The sequence below is a fragment of the Equus caballus genome, chromosome 8 (assembly GCF_041296265.1).
Source record: "Equus caballus isolate H_3958 breed thoroughbred chromosome 8, TB-T2T, whole genome shotgun sequence".
Classification (NCBI taxonomy): Eukaryota; Metazoa; Chordata; class Mammalia; order Perissodactyla; family Equidae; genus Equus; species Equus caballus.
In genome coordinates this window covers 15,507,049-15,522,660 of record NC_091691.1, presented here as the reverse complement: position 1 = coordinate 15,522,660, position 15,612 = coordinate 15,507,049, and the positions used below count along the sequence as shown (strand labels likewise).

Genomic DNA, 15,612 nt, shown 5'->3' with positions numbered 1-15,612 from the left:
TGATTCACTCAGTGAGTGGCTGCTCATTCAATTTAGGTTGATGAAAGGATTCAGGGGGAATTTGATAGAAAAAAGGGCAGGCCTAATAGCATCCTGCAGCTTCTCTCCCTGGGGCTGCTTAAGGGTTTTTGATTCCATCTCTTGAGAGGTGTGGCTCCACTATCTATGCAGAGGGCTCTCTCTTTACTAATGTGTGGAATCGGGTGGGGTTCTCGCTTGGGCTGTTCAGTTCTGATTGCATTTCTACTTAGAGGTTCACCCACAGTTAACAGTACCAAGAGCTCTCCGTGCCTGGTCCCAGCCCCCAGAACTCAAAATCTGATAGGCTAAGTACAACCATGAATGGATTCTACCTATGGGTCAGCTGATCACTTTGGTCCAATTAGGTTTGGACAGAGAGGTGAAGCTATTGGGTATGAGCATGGCATAGGGCTAGCACTCCAGCATGGGGCTTGTATGGGTGAGTGTGGGCATTTTCAAAGAATGAAACATGGCCTGGGGGGCATCCCAAACAATGTGGTCTCCAAAATGGCATTGGACTGAGACTTTCATGAAGATAGTAGTGAAGGATTCAAAGCCATTCATTGGTTCACTCATTTATTCAACAAGAACGTGCCAAGCATTTGTGTCAGGAAGGCACCATTCTAAACCATTTCTTGTCACTATCCTTGTCAAGTCTTATTAGACTAGGGAGATAGATGATCTAACAAAGGGACACCATGAGTGGCCCAAGTGCTTTCACAGAAATCTGACTTGGGGGCGGGGAGAAGGGAGGGGCAGAAGATGACTTGGTCAGCTGTATGGGGCTTATGGCAGTGGTTCTCAAACTTGAGTGTGCATCAGAATTACTTGGAAGGCTTGTTAAGACACACATTACCGAGTCCCACCACTAGACAATCTGACTCAGATAAATCTGGGATAGTTGCTGAGAATTTTCATTTCTAAGAAGTTCCCAGTCCAAAGAGATTTATGCACTCCTATGTTCATTGCAGCATTATTCACAATAGCCAAGATGTGGAGGCAACCCAAGTGCCCGTTGACTGATGAATGGGTAAAGAAGATATGGTATATATATCTACAATGGAAGACTACTCAGCCATAAAAAAGACAAAATCGTTCCATTTGCAACAACATGGATGGACCTTGAGGGTATGATGTTAAGCGAAATAAGCCAGAGAAAGACAAATACTGCTTGATTTCACTCACGTGTGGAAGATAACAAATACATGGATAAAGAGAAGAGATTAGTGTTTACCAGAGGGGAAGGGGATTGGGGGGTGGGTGAAAGGGATAAAGGGACATATATGTATGGTGATGGACAAAAATCAGACTACTAGGGGTGAGCACGATGAAGTGTATTCAGAAATTGACAAATAATAATGTACATCTGAAATTACACAATGTTATGAGCCATTACGATCTCAAGAAAATTACTTGGAAAAAAAGAAAAAAGTTCCCAGGTCATGCTAATTCTGCTGGTCTAGGATCCATACTTTGAGAATCGATGACCTAGAGATTTGAGTATTGAAAGATGAAAACGTGCAGGGAAAGGATAGTTGACTCAAAGTCATGAAGTTATGACCTGGCCTTCAGTGTGCTGGGATTGCAAGTGCTTGGGCCACATCTAGTGTGTTTTGAGCGAGGTAAGGAGAGATTGAGGAGTAGGCAAGGCCTAAATTGTCAAGGTCCCTGAATGCCAAGCAAAGGAACTCGAACTTTATTCTGTAGGTGATAGGAGCCATTGGAGGATTTTAAGCAGGGGAGGGGTATTTATGTTCAGAAGGAACACAGCGGTTTGGGTAGAAAGAGGTGGGCTGGGGGGACAGGACAGAGAAGTCTACATCGTGAACGGCCAGACCACTGGCACTACTGGAGAATTGTAGTCTTTCCTGATGAGCGTGATGGTGTCACAGTCCTCTATCTGCAGGTCTGAGAGGCTGCGATGATTCCACAGTTTCCGACCCTGGAACCTTAGTATCTGATCCTCCACGCAAGGTCCTCCAGCCTCCTCAATCTTCTCTTTCAAGTCACGGATGGAGTTATCAGGGTCAATGGCGTAAGGCTTGGTGTGGCCGCTGGAGTCCTTCACGAACACCTGGATCTCAGGAGGGAAGGTCTCCAGCACCCGGACGTTCACTTTAGAGAAGATCCCGTAATCTGCCAGGGTCCGCCGGCTACTGAGCAGTTGCCGATCTCCTCCTGGCTCCTGGAAGGAGAGACGCTGCTGTCCCTGGAGGCGACACGTACTCTTGATCTCCACTTTCATCTTCCAGATGGGGCTGTAGGGGTCCACTGAGAGTGTCCAGGGCTCCCACCCTGTGTGTTTCACTATCACCTGGACGTCCCTTGCTGGCTGGAAGGGAGCAGGGAGCAGATTAAGGTATCTGATGGCATGGCTGTCTGTTGTCTCAAAATCCCCCCTCTTCTGGCTACTGATGATATAATTTGTTGCCTACTGAGGCACATTTAAAAGTAAAAGGAGATGCAGTCAATAATTCTCTCAGCCAACAAGTATGAACCAAGATTGTTCCAGGCAAAGCAGAACATTTGGTCATCCTAGGCTTACAGGACCACTGGGTCATCCTCTGTCCTCTGACTCACCCCAACCAGAGTGACAACTGGCAACTGCTCTCCAAATAACCACTCCGTCTATATGGACCTACTCAGACTCCCCACATGTCACACGGGGATAACATTAGCACCTACTCCAGAAGTCCATCATAGATAGGGCTGTTGTAGGCTAAATGATTCAATGTATGTCAGGCACTGAGATGGATGTTCAAGGATATTCACTGTAATAGCCAAAGTCTGAAAGCATCTTAAAAAATCTATCAGTAGGGCACTGATTATATGTTAAGTTACTTTTATTCATTGGATTATGATCTAGCTATTGATCCAGAATGACTTGATGTTCTCGTTAGTCTAGGGCAGTCCTGGTGTACGCCCTTTGTCCTGGCATAATTAACATCACCCCATTTCATGTTCAGAAATATCCTGGTTTGAACTTTGTTATATGGTTATGCCTTTTAGGCCTATATGTGTGGATATGGGATTGTCTTGCAGATAATTTAATTGAGTAACTGAATGACCTAATAATTTAAGAAAATAAAAGTAAAGATGCAAAAAATAGGTTGTACAGACACAGGCATGTGCTTGTGTGGCACATCCATGGAAGGAGATGCAAGAAATTGATAAGTGGACGCCAAGAACGGGGCAGAACTGACAGACTGGGCATTGGGAGGGCAGGGAGACTGATTTTAATTGTGTGCTTTTTTTCAACAGTTTGCTTTTTTGGGCTATGAAAGTGTGTTGCCTTTTCACAAAACATAAAATGATAATAGTAATCACTGGGAGGGGTCCTGGCAAGAGTTGGAAGACTGTTCCATGAATCTTGTCTCCCAGGAATCCCAGTCTTCTGGACATTCCAGCCAATGGGACGTGGCTAAGTGGTGGGTCCCGCTGATAGGGTGGTTCTGTCCCTTATTTGCTTCAGGGTTGCCTTGGGGGCCAGACTGAGAATTTGTGTGCAGGAAATGAAAAGCGGGACTGTGACAAGATTTCTCCAGGAGTAGCGGGCTGGGGAAATCAGATCTCTCAGTGAGCTCATAGCAGAGTCCTGGTCTCTGAACCCTGGATTCCTATGTAGTGTTGTGATCTGTGCGGGAAACACCATGTGCAGGGGGCTGTGCCCCTGGGCTTGCTCATTGCAGTGGAATCCTATGCTCCTCACTGATTGTTTTTAGACACGTGCTAAATCTCTTGTTTTCATAGCAAGAAGTTGAGCTTTCGACAACCCGCAATAGAGGAAACGTTACCCCACAGGATGTATGTATATGAATATATCCTTTGACTGTATCCCTCAAACGGCTACAGAGCAGGGCAGAAATTGCTTGCTCATCATACAGATGAAAGAACTGAGGTGCAGACGCAGCAGAGGGGGAAGAAATGCACACCTGGTTGGCTGGGATGTCTCCATGGGAGGTGCTGCCTGTCCTGGGGACTTACAGGTGCTGTGGCAGGAGTGGGGAAGATTTATGGGGGGTTGAAGTGAGGTCATCACTGAGTCATGACTGTGAGGTGAGGAGGGGTTGTACCTGTACGTGCCAGGCTTGGCTGGAGTCTTCCGTCCTGCAGCAATCCTGCTTCAGGCAGTAAACGGCCTCTTTGGCCACCAGGTCCCATCTCTTTGCCCTTCCCAGGTTGTTGGTGGGATCAGCTGGGTCCAGGATAATGGGCCTGGGAGAGAGGAGTGGGGAGGATCTCCATCACACTCAGAACTCTGTCACTCAGGTCTATGAGATTGTGCATACCTCTGTGTGGGGAGGCCTCCCTGCAAGCTGAAGCTCTTGGCTCGGGATTGGAGGTGTAACCTAAGCTGGCCCAATCAGAATGAATCTCAGGGATTCTGCTTGGAATGCTAGGGCAAAGGGGCTCTCCCTCTTGTACTGGAAGGTATGAGTCCAGATGAGAAACCTGGAACTGATGCAGCCATGAGGAAGTTAGCCTGAATTCAAAGGTAAAATCTGGGAGAGGCAGAGCTGAGCAATTCATGGATGGGACCCTGATGACATAGTGAACATCTAGATCACACCATACCTGAAGCTTCATTTATCTTTGGATTTCTCAGCTACAAAAGCCAATAAACTCCCTTTATTTTAAAGACTGTATGAGTTGGGTTTTCTATTAGCTTGCAGCTGAAGGTAATGCAACCAACACACCTGCATTCCTTCAACTGTTTTTTGATAAAGATTCTGACAACTTCATTTTCAAAATCATAGTACTTGGTCCAATATATGCAGATGTCTTCATAATCTCTGAGGAGTTTCATCACAGCTATAAATCCTTCATCCAGGTTGAAGCTCTCATTTTTGTTTGTACCCATTTCCCAGGCATAGATAGTCAGAAGCTCCAGTGCATATTTTGGGGGCACTGCTGCTTTTCGATATTTACGTTTCACGTACTGGAGAGGAGGAAGAGAGAGAGAGAGAGGGAGGGAGGGAGAATATGAGATTGTTAGTCTGGAAACTGGGAATTTCCAGGTCTCTGTGTTTCCAGAGCCCAGGAATACTTCATTTCACATGTGGGTTATGCAGCTCATCTGTGAAATCTGACGTGGGCCTAGCAGCTTGGGATCTAGATGAGCTATGTCCTGGGGCCATCAAAATTTCAATAAAAGAGAAAGTTGGGGCCTCTTGTGGACCTTCTGGTCCTCAACAATTGTGTTATTCAGTTGGAATGGGGGAGGCAATATAATATAGTGAATAGAAGATACAATCAAAGAAAACTGAACACACAAGCACACTGAAAACATAAACCAAAACCAGAACAAACTTCATCAGAAAGATGAAGAAGAGAGAGTAATCATGTGAAATTTTCAGCTCTTCAAAAATTAACTTAGAAACTTATGGCAATTTCAATTAGAATCCCAGTGGTGTTTTTAAAGGGATAAAATGATCTTAAGATTCATATAGAGGAATAATTGCCTAGGAAATCCAAGAAAACTATGAAAAAGAAAAATAGAGAGATTGGTATTTGTCTTCTCAGATGCGTCATGTAAAGGACTTGTAACAGAAACAGTGTGCTTTTGGCGTCAGAATAAACAATAGCCAAGTGTAACAGAACAGATAGCCCAGAGTTGGTTCCCAGTAGATACAAGAATTTAAGAATTGACAAGCATGGTATTTCAGTTCAGTGGGAAAAAGATGCATAATCCATTAAATGATGCTGGCACAACTTAGCCATCTAGAAGAAATTAAAGATGATCCCACTGTCACACCAAATACCAAAATAAATTATAAATGGAGTTAAAGTATATATTAAATATATTAGAAGAAAAATTAAGAGACTACATATCTATGTGGGTAAGATAGGAAACCTAGAACCTATAAAAGAAAAGTCAGATATGTTTATTTTAAAATTTGAATTAATTATGTTGTCAAAGACACTATAATTAAGGTCAACAGATGAGTGATATATTGGCAAAAATATTTGCAACACATGAGAGATCATGGTAAGTATCTACAATTTGCAAAGAGGTTTTACAACTGATAAGAAAAAGATTTTAAAAACCCAATGGAGGGCCAGCCCCGTGGCTGAGTGGTTAAGTTCGTGGGCTCTGCTTCAGAGGCCCCAGGTTTTGCCAGTTCAGATCCAAGGTGAGGACGTGGCACCACTCATCAAGCCATGCTGAGGTGATGTCCCATATAGTAGAAATAGAAGGACCTACAACTAGAATATACAACTATGTACTCGGGGGGTTTGGGGAGGAGAAGAAGGAAAAAAAAATAAGAAGATTGGCAACAGATGTTAGCTCAGGGCCAATCTTTAAAAAAAACCCAATGGAAAAATATGCAAAATACATTAATAAGAAACTCCCACAAGTTTAAGTCCAAAGGTCAATGTGCAAATGTATTTTTTTAAAGGGTAGACTACAAAAAGAGTATGCACGATATGATTCCACTGATGTAACCTCTGCATGAGCCGTGTTATAAAATATAAAGACACAAAGAAAAGCGTGAAGGAATAGTCACCAAAAATGTTATTGGTATTATCTCAGAGATTTCGTGTGTATTTTACCTTCTTGAGTTTTTTTTTGCATTGTTTGAATTTTTGTTGATGAGCTCAATGTAATATTCAAATAATCAGCAAAAATAACTATGATCACGAAATTAAGGTTGTTGACTAAGGGCACATATTCAAGAGTCAGACACTTTCGTACTCAAATCTTAGCCCCACTTTCGCTTTTGAGCCTTGTTTTTCCATCTTCAAAATGGGGCTAATGAATATCACATACATGACAGAGCGATTGGAAAGATTAAATGAGAAAAAATATGCGGAGCGTTTAGCCTAGATCAGGGAGCATAATTAACTCAGAGTAAATAGTAGCTTTATGACTATTGTTGCTGTTATTATTATGTGAAATGCCTGAGGTCTGAAGCCTGTGGAAAATCATGTTTATGTACATCAAGAACCATTGAATTGCCCTTGAGGAACATGTCATTGGAACCAGGAGGCTATGACCGGGATGTGACACTTCAGAAGTGAAGAGAATATAGCAAGAACAGACAACAGCCACAACAATAATGCAAAACACTGTCCAGTGCTCTCTCGTTTACAAATAATTTCCAATTATACTAGTCCACCTACATTATTGAACCTGTTCCCTCTTCTGAGATAGTTAGGTTGTTTCCATTTCTTTCTCTTAAAAAAAAAATGCTAGGAGGCGCCCGCCCTCCCTCCAGTCGCTACGTCTCCCAGCCCCGCACCTGCAGGTACCAGTGTTTCACCAGCCGCAGGAGGCTCTTTAGCTTAGTAGGACGACTTTTCACGAAGTGCCTCTGCAACTCTGTGAAGCTTGGCGAGAACTCCCCAGGGGCGCCATGGGTGGTGATCAAGTTTTCATAGATTTCCGGTGGTGGTTTAGAGTCCGGGCAAAAATTTCCTGGGAGAAAAAAGCACCTGGTCAGGAAAATCCTCCCTTTGAGGTGAGGAAGATGGGAAAAGGACTACTGTGTGTAAAGTGGGCATAAATTATCTCACGCAATCCTCACTATAGCATTATTTTTCCCATTTTACAACTAAGGAAGTGGAGGCCTCAAGGGTTTGGCAGCCCTCCCCAAAATCATGTAGATTTTAAATAAGTCGCATTGACCAAAGACTTACCATGTGTCAGCACTGGGCTAAGCTCATGGAATCCTTAGAACAGCTCCATGAAGAAGGCAAAATTAAGTGGAACCATAGGAAATTGCCATTTTTTGTGGGTCAAACAGGGTCAAATACTGTCAGTTTCCTATGATTCAACCTGATATTATTATCCCAATTAACAGGTTGGAACATTGAGTCTTGGAGGTGTTAGGTAGCTTGCCCAAGGTCACACAATTAGTAAGTCTTGGAGCCAAAATTTGAAGACATTAGGAGCCCTGCTTTTAAAATGATTTCAGTCCAGTTCTAACTCCAAAGACCTTGAAGGGCTTGCTCGCCCTGGTGCTTCACAGAGGGTCAGAGAAGAATCTTCTCCTTGGGTTAGGTGGGAATCCATTACCTGAGATTCCTCTCAGCAGTGGGACATGGCAACACAAGCATTTATGGAAGGACTTAATCTTCAAGGTATAGTTCCAGTCCCATCCCCCCGAAAAAAGAGGCAATACCATTCTCCCCCATTGTTTTCCACTTTCCCAAACCTCCCCCAAGGCCAGGTTGGTGAAAGGCTCCTGACTCGCTTCCCTTCCCTCCACCTGACCCATCACTGTCTTTACTTAGAGCATTGAAAGCCGGGAGCACATCCACTCTGATGATTTCACTGCTCCTCCTGGCCTGGACCTGGAAGGACAGGGAGCGGGGGACCCTGGTCGTCTCTCTGCGCGGGGCCAGAGTGATGTTGTAGGCCAGGCTCCTGCTACAGTGAGTCAGTTTCTCCTCGATGAGGCTGATGATGGATCCCCGGAGCAATGCCTGGTCTTGGAAGCTGGAGAAGCAGCTCAGGAAGGGGACCATGTCCACGTCGGAGCTGTGGTTCAGCGTCGTCCCCTTCCCAGAGGAGCCACCCTGGGGAGGACATCGATGTTGAGCTTCACTTCCCCTGAGGCATGATGCTTTAAAGTGAGGAGTGAAGTCAGAGGCACCCACGTTAGGCTGTTCACACGGATCCCAAAAGGAGTTCTTGGTCTCCATCACACGTGGTGGCGTCTGCTGTGGCTGTTACCACATCTTTTCATTCATTAGAAAAATTAAGTACAGGATAAATAATTCAAAGAATATAAATGAAATGTAAAACTCCATTGCACCCCAGGCCTTAAGCCCTTTCTCCAGAGGCAACCACAGATACCAGCTTCTTATATATTATTCCGTAAATGTTCAATGCCTAGACCTAGGCTATCCAACGTGGTGGCCACATGTGGCTATTTAAATTTAAATTAATTAAAATAAAATGAAATAAAAAGTTCAGCTCTTCAGTCGCACTAGCCTAATTTCAAATGCTCAACAGCCACCCACGGATAGCGATGAGACATTGGACAGCACATATAGAGAACATTTCCACCACTGTAGAAAGTTCTATTGGAAAGTTCTGGCCTAGACAAACATACTTTTGTGTATATATTTTGTACACACATTTTGTGTGTGTGTGTAGGCATGTGTGTGTGTATGCACAAATATATTTTTTAGACTTGTGTGTGTGTGCAGGGATGCTGGAAATTCTAGTTTATAGGTAGCATAAATGTTCATGGAAGGAGGCCCAGCTGCAGCCTTGACATGTGAATCACAAATCTTGCCCCTGGATAGGAAACAAGCAGGAAAGGGAATTCGGACGTCGTGGATAAAGATCCCAGGAGGATTAAAATCTAGGTAGCGTGATCATGGAGTGCCTAGAGGGGGCCTGAGAATGGAAAGTCCTGCCTGCCCTTAGTCCATTTGCAAATGGTCTTCCTCTGGCCTTGTCCTCTCCACCTGTACATTTTGATCTTTTTACATTTTTTCCCCCACTTAGTGTTGATGTAATTCCAGAAATTGAACTAGAAAACTACAAGTTACAATATTTGGCCAAAAGAATGCTCAATAAGAGAAGCTTGCTTCAAAGCATGGTTTTCTTCCTCCAAAGCGTAGAGAGGCAGCCACTTTCCTGGGACAGGAAACGGTCCTGGCAAGTGTCATTTTTAAAGACAACCACATTTCAGTGGTTGTTGCTGTACCTGTGAAAGTACCTTCAACCTCTAAAACCCAGGAGTTCTGAGGGGCTGTCTCCACTCCTGGCCCTGGTGAACGACACTAAAGGGAACATATCCTCTGACGGAGGGGAACTTGGGGCGGGGGGTCTCCTTCAGTAGCCAGGGAGGGGGGCTGGCCCTTCTCCTTTTCCCCATATACAATAAGCTAATTTTTATTTTGAAGTAATTATAGATTCACAGGTAGTTGTAACGATAGTTCAGAGAAGTCTGCTGTGCCCTTTACCCAGTTACCTCCTCACGGTCACTTCTTACATAAATCGAGTAGAACACCAAAAATCAGGAAATTGATATTGATACAACGTGTGTGTTTACTTCTAGGACATTCTAGCACATGTGTGGATTCCCGTAACCACCACTGAAATCAAGATACAGAATTATTCCATTCTGCTTCCTCATTCAGCTCCTTTATAGTCATACCCACCTCTCTCCCTTCTGCCATCCCTAAACCCTGGAAAAAACACTAATCTGCTTTCTATCGAGATAATCTTGTCATTTCGAGAATTATGTTAATGGAATCATACAGTATGTGACCTTTTGAAATTGGGGTTTTTTCCCACTCAGCACCATGCTTTTGATATCCACCCATGTTATCGTGTGTGTTAATAGTTTGCTCCGCCATAATCACTCTTGTGATAGGTTGTCACTAAGGGTTGACTTCAGTCCCCAATCTGCCTGCTATTGTTAACTTTTCAGAGTGCTCAAGCACTGGCTTTTTGATGTCTGTCCAGAGTCTTAGTTGTAATTTGTGATAGACAGATTTTATAAGAGCCTTACTCCATCTTGGCCAGTACCAGAAATTTACAATCTCTTTACAAATAAATGTATTTATAAGTATGTACGAAAGAAAACGTTTTCTAGTTATTTATAAACATGTAAAATGTAATCATAGTATACTAAAATGTTAGTAGTGCTTATCTATGCCTAGTAAGGTCATTCATTTTGTAATTTTTTTGTATTTTCCTATATTTTTGTGATTAAATGTATTACTCATGTAATTTAAAAAATCGTGAAGCAATTTTGACCTCAGATTCCTATGTAACCTTAACGTTGGCATTGGTTTGGCACTAGCATTTCTTGACTCGAGGAAACAGAATAGAAGAAAAAGGAAGAATATGGGTGTCAGAGGGTGGCCGCGATTAGGCACAGCAAGGGATGTCTTTGCAAAAGTTACTACTGGTCTCAGAAGGCGCTCTAGGCCACTCGTGGTAGGAAATCAGTACATTTAATTCTAGAAAAATACAGCACTCTCACCACGATATAGATGGATGAAACCAGGAAAACTACATTCAACTCAGAAAATCTAGTGCTTAGATCAAGAAAGGCAGTTGAATTACGTGCCATGTGCAATGTACCCTCTTCCTTCCTCCTAATATAGAAACGGAAATGTAATGAACGTGTGTCCTTTTGGCTATTATTTGTTTACCAATGTTTATCCAAATAGGGTGTTTAACTCCAGAAATCCTTTGTTCTAGGCTGCTCACAATAGTTGGAGATGGTTAGCGTAGGGGTGTTTAAACTTCTAGATAAAGAGATCACTGAGAGAACAAGAAGAAAGGGAAAATAACGTCTTCCGCAGGCAAATAGTCTCCACTTGTAAAGGTGGGAATGGGAACTTCAGGATATGGGTATTGCAGTAGTGTTTCCAGTGGAAACACAGCACATTCAAATCCAGAGAAGATCTTTATGTAGAACTTATACTAAAATACTTGAGCGCTTTTAGACCCATCCTTCAGAGAATATGCACCCCTTTTCTGGTTCTTACGGAGATTTCCTTTTTTTAGTTTCAGGTCCTGAAAGCAAAAATGCTGATGGAACTCTAGAGCAGAAAGCAGAGGTTTCAGTTCCTCCAGGAAATTCAGATACGCAGAAGAGTCAGAGCCCAGAAGTGCAAAGTGGGATCTTTTGAAGCAACTACAGGAGCTTAAGTTTCCTGAATTTCGGTTTGGAAGCTCATGGTTTGCTGATAACACCCCTGAATCTTTGGTTTTGAGTCTTTATTTAAAGATTCTTTAAAGTTGCATGTCCTTTCAGTCTTACCTTTTGCACCATTACCCCCCGCCCCCAGGCAAACAGCCTGATTTACTTAAGTTAATGCTAGATGTCTTTCCTCCTAGCAAAAGCTAGACTTATGGTCAAGATACTTTCGGTTTAGGGTGATGTGTTAAAAGTTGAATTACAATTCAGTACTTTCCCAGGAGAAATCATGCTATAAATGGGTGTTGAATTATATGGTCAGCCCCTAAAAATCCATTTAACCCACGAAGCCCTCTCTGGTATTGCATAACGGCTAGACAGTTTCTAATCTAACTATATAATATAATACAGTGCCATTTTAGAAGAAAAATATAGGAGATCATCTTTGTGACTTTGGGCATAAAGTAGGCTTTGTGAAAATTAATAAAGGGGAATCTCATTTAAAATGGAGTCTGGAGGCCAGAAGGGGAAGCCCTCAGATACAATGACTCTGTGTGTCAATTACAGGGAGGACTGTCAATTACAGACCGAAAGAGGAAGAAATGTTCAATTACAGACCCCAACAGGAAGAGATGTACATTGCATCCCGAACTAGAAATGGATTGCCCCGCCCCCTCCCAACTCTCCATTTCCACCAATGGACTTTTGTTCAAAATAACAGCCACTTCCACCTCCCTCTTTTTTCTCCTTTGCTTACTGGATCTGCCTGTGGCTTTTGTTGTAAGTGGTTTGCCCAGAATTGCAATTCCTTTGCTATTCCCAAGAAGCTCACGTTGCTGGTACAATAACTGGCTGTTTTATTTTCAAGTCAACAGTTTTTTCAAACAAGAAACAAAAGCATGCATTTTATAGAGAGCTCTTATCTACATTCCACCTGCCTCCTTAGCACTCAGACAGCTGAATCTCAAATAATAACAACAATAATAAAACATGATGAGGATAATCATAATCATCCTTAAGATTTGTAGGATAATATACTGTTTAAAAGCGTTTTCCACACTTTATCTCATGTATTCCTTATAACAAATTTGGGTTAAAGAGGAGATTGAAACTTAGATGAAATGACCCCTCCCCCAAGCTCACACAGTCCCAAAGCATTAGAGCTGGGATCGGAAACCCCAGGGTCCCCATGTGCCCACCTTCACCACCTTCAGCACCCTGACTTCTTGGTCTCCAAGCAGCTCATCCCGGAAGCAATGATTCCTCAAGAACTTCTCGCTTCTCTGCCAGGCGTCCTGAACTTCTTCCTTCCACTCTCCGTGGGGCTGAAGGCAGTGCTCCACAAAGGCATCCAGCCTGTCTGCAGGGGTCTCATACAGGTCCTGGGAGGGCTCCATCTCTGCCAGACCAGGCTGCCCGTTGGAATAAATCCTCTCTGCTTCTGCCACCCCTGTTTCTCCAGCAGGCTAAAGGACCGGATAGTACATCTTATCTCTCCCCGGGCTGCTCTAAGCTCAGAAGCCAGCTCTGCTGCCACATCCCACCCCCCTCTCTTGCTGTTGGGAAACCGAAACTGAGTTCGCTGAGCTCTAATTTTGTGTTTCTGTTTCAGGCTGCCAGCTAAAATGGTGGGGAAATGGAGCCAAGCGCCCCCTTGAGGTTGCTCAGTCTTTCAGTCTAGGCATTTCCCAGAATGTCCTGGACCTGGCCTCCCCCGACGCCCCATTTCCTGCGTCGTGGAGAGGAGACCTCAACCCTCTACTGGAACAGGACCATGTCTGCTCCTGGGATCAGGAGGTACTGGTGCCTGGGTGAGGGGGTTCAATGAGAAAAATAACTATTTTGAGTTGCTGCCAAGGCATTTTACAGTATGACAACCCTGCTCGCACCCAGAGTCTGGACATTTAGATAATGAGTTTAGGATTCCTAACGTAATTTCCCTCTTTGCTTTTCCCAGGGCACTTTTTTTTTTTTTTTTCGGTGAGGAAGATTCGCCCTGAGTTAACACCTGTTGCCAATCTTCCTCTTCTTGCTTGAGGAAGATTAGCCCTGAGCTAGCATCTGTGCCCATCTTCCTCTATTTTGTATGTGAGTTGCTACGACAGCATGGCTGATGAATGGTATACGTTGGTGCCTGGCATCCGAACCCACGAACCTGGGGCAGTGAAGTGGAGCATGCCGGACTTAACTACTATGCGCCAGGCTGGCCCAGGGCACCTTTTAAAATAACCACTTGGAGTTGAGACCACGAAAAGTTAGTGACCTTTGCCCCAACCACCTTCTATGTAGTAGGTGCTTGCTACCCTGCTTTCTATCTCCTACTCTCTGGGACTGCGTTTTCCCCAGCTCTTTGCACGGCCCACCACCTTCCACCTTCTGGGATCTGTAAGTCACGAATCTTGAGACTTTATTTCCTGTGCGTGGGTGTATTGAAACTGCACCTTCGATCAGAATGACGCTGGGGTTTTCACTTCCCTAAAGTGGGAGCTTGGGTGCTGAGGGAGCTACCCGCTCACCCAGTGTGGGTGGCTTGTGCCTCCTCATTCAGCAGATCATAGTCTGCATATTCTTAATAGACCGGCTTCTCAACACAGCGGGTAGGGGGCTTGGGCTGAGCCTGAGGGTTGCTGGGGCCTGGGATTGACCGAGCTCTTTCTTTTTTAAGAGCAAAGGCAAGCACACCCTTTATTTGTTGTTTTGTTCCTCCTGTTTAGGTGAGTTGCTTCGTCATCCTCAAGAACCCATACGAAAGAGGAAGTTGTAAAAAGTTTTCTTTGGTGGGGGTTGATTTTTTTTCCACTGAGGAAGATTAGCCCCGAGTTAATATCTCTTGTCAGTTTTCCTCTTTTTGCTGGGGAAGATTCACCCTGAGACAACATCTGTTGCCAATCTTCCTCTTTTTTGTCGGGGGGTATGTGAGCTGCTGCCACAGCATGGCTACCAACGAGAGGTGTAGTTCCGCGCTGGAAACCAGGTCCTGGCCACTGACGTGGAGGGTGCAGAACTTAACCACCAGGCCGCTGGGGCTGGCCTGGGGGTTGATTGTGAAGAGCAAAGAACAGTTTGGGAAAGACACAATGGCTTTAAAAGATCTCAATTAATGAGAGTTTTGGAGGCCTAAAGGGGTGGCCCTATGAAATCAGTCAAACAAGTGGCAAAGAAATTGGACTCAGATTTAGCAGTTATTCCTGGAAAGAGGGCCTTACATTTGCATATACGAGTGGTGGTGTGCACAAGTGTTTTAACAATCGTTTTGAATAGGAATCTCACATTGATACTGTGAAGGTCACAAATATACACCTAGAGGATGCATTTTAAAAATGTCCTAATGCCACATGAATGCATTACTATCATTTGTCAAGAATATCAAGATTCAAAAAGGCCTGTCTCTCCTTCTGCTTGTTGGAAGAGAGATGCTGGATCCTGGAAAGCCGGCTTAGAAGATTCAAAAACTGGCTTGAAGATGAGAAAAACACTGTTGTTGGCGATGCCTGTGAAGTGTTGTAAAAAAAGCTTTTTGAAACTTGAAAGTGGAAAAGAGCATTACTTATCTATTACTCATATGTAAATATATAGTTATATCTAAACAAGTAAATTAAATATTTTAAGTGCATGTTTCATTTCCCTAAAGTTTATATAAGCAGGACAACCCCAACGAATTTTCATTTTCTCCCTGGGAAATATTTGTTATTAGCCCATTGGAAAAATTGACTTAGATTTGGGGTCACCTGGTATTGGGGCATTTTTGGTGCGTGTGTGTACGTATATTCATAGTTTTAAAACTGGGCCATCCTACACCTACCCTTAATATGTCATGGCAACACTTTGACAATTTTCCTTTCTCCTCTGCTAGGTGGTGCTGTCCACCTACCTAAAGCAGCCATTATTTCTAACTCCTAGAATCCTAGTTTGGTGGAGACAAAGTTGATGTGGTCAGTGCTTTTCATTTTCCAGGTGAATGGATACCGGAGTGTTT

At 43.7% G+C, this 15,612-nt stretch overlaps 1 protein-coding gene and 1 long non-coding RNA gene across 4 annotated transcripts; one reads left to right on the top strand and one right to left on the bottom strand.

The window, feature by feature from the left end:
- Nucleotides 1–584: 584 nt before the first annotated feature.
- LOC100052508 (2'-5'-oligoadenylate synthase-like protein 2) lies at nt 585–13,274 on the bottom strand. 2 transcript variants are annotated; one of them, XM_001488377.7, is made up of 6 exons: nt 12,836–13,274; nt 8,256–8,544; nt 7,266–7,441; nt 4,719–4,960; nt 4,095–4,236; nt 585–2,353 (listed from the first exon to the last, which is right to left on the bottom strand). In XM_001488377.7, the coding sequence occupies exons 1-6, from the start codon at nt 13,031–13,033 to the stop codon at nt 1,838–1,840; spliced, it is 1,563 nt and encodes a 520-aa protein (XP_001488427.3). In that variant the 5' UTR covers nt 13,034–13,274; the 3' UTR covers nt 585–1,837. The 2 variants fall into 2 exon arrangements, with proteins under 2 accessions (XP_001488427.3, XP_014583038.1); XM_014727552.3 differs by having other exon boundaries at nt 8,256–8,706; nt 12,836–13,266.
- Nucleotides 13,275–13,317: 43 nt separating this feature from the next.
- On the top strand, nt 13,318–15,249 carry LOC138915201 (uncharacterized). 2 transcript variants are annotated; one of them, XR_011420794.1, is made up of 2 exons: nt 13,318–13,433; nt 14,351–15,249. It is a non-coding gene; the product is annotated as an uncharacterized lncRNA (long non-coding RNA). The 2 variants fall into 2 exon arrangements; XR_011420793.1 differs by lacking the exon at nt 13,318–13,433 and adding an exon at nt 13,594–13,890.
- The last annotated feature ends 363 nt before the right edge of the window (nt 15,250–15,612 follow it).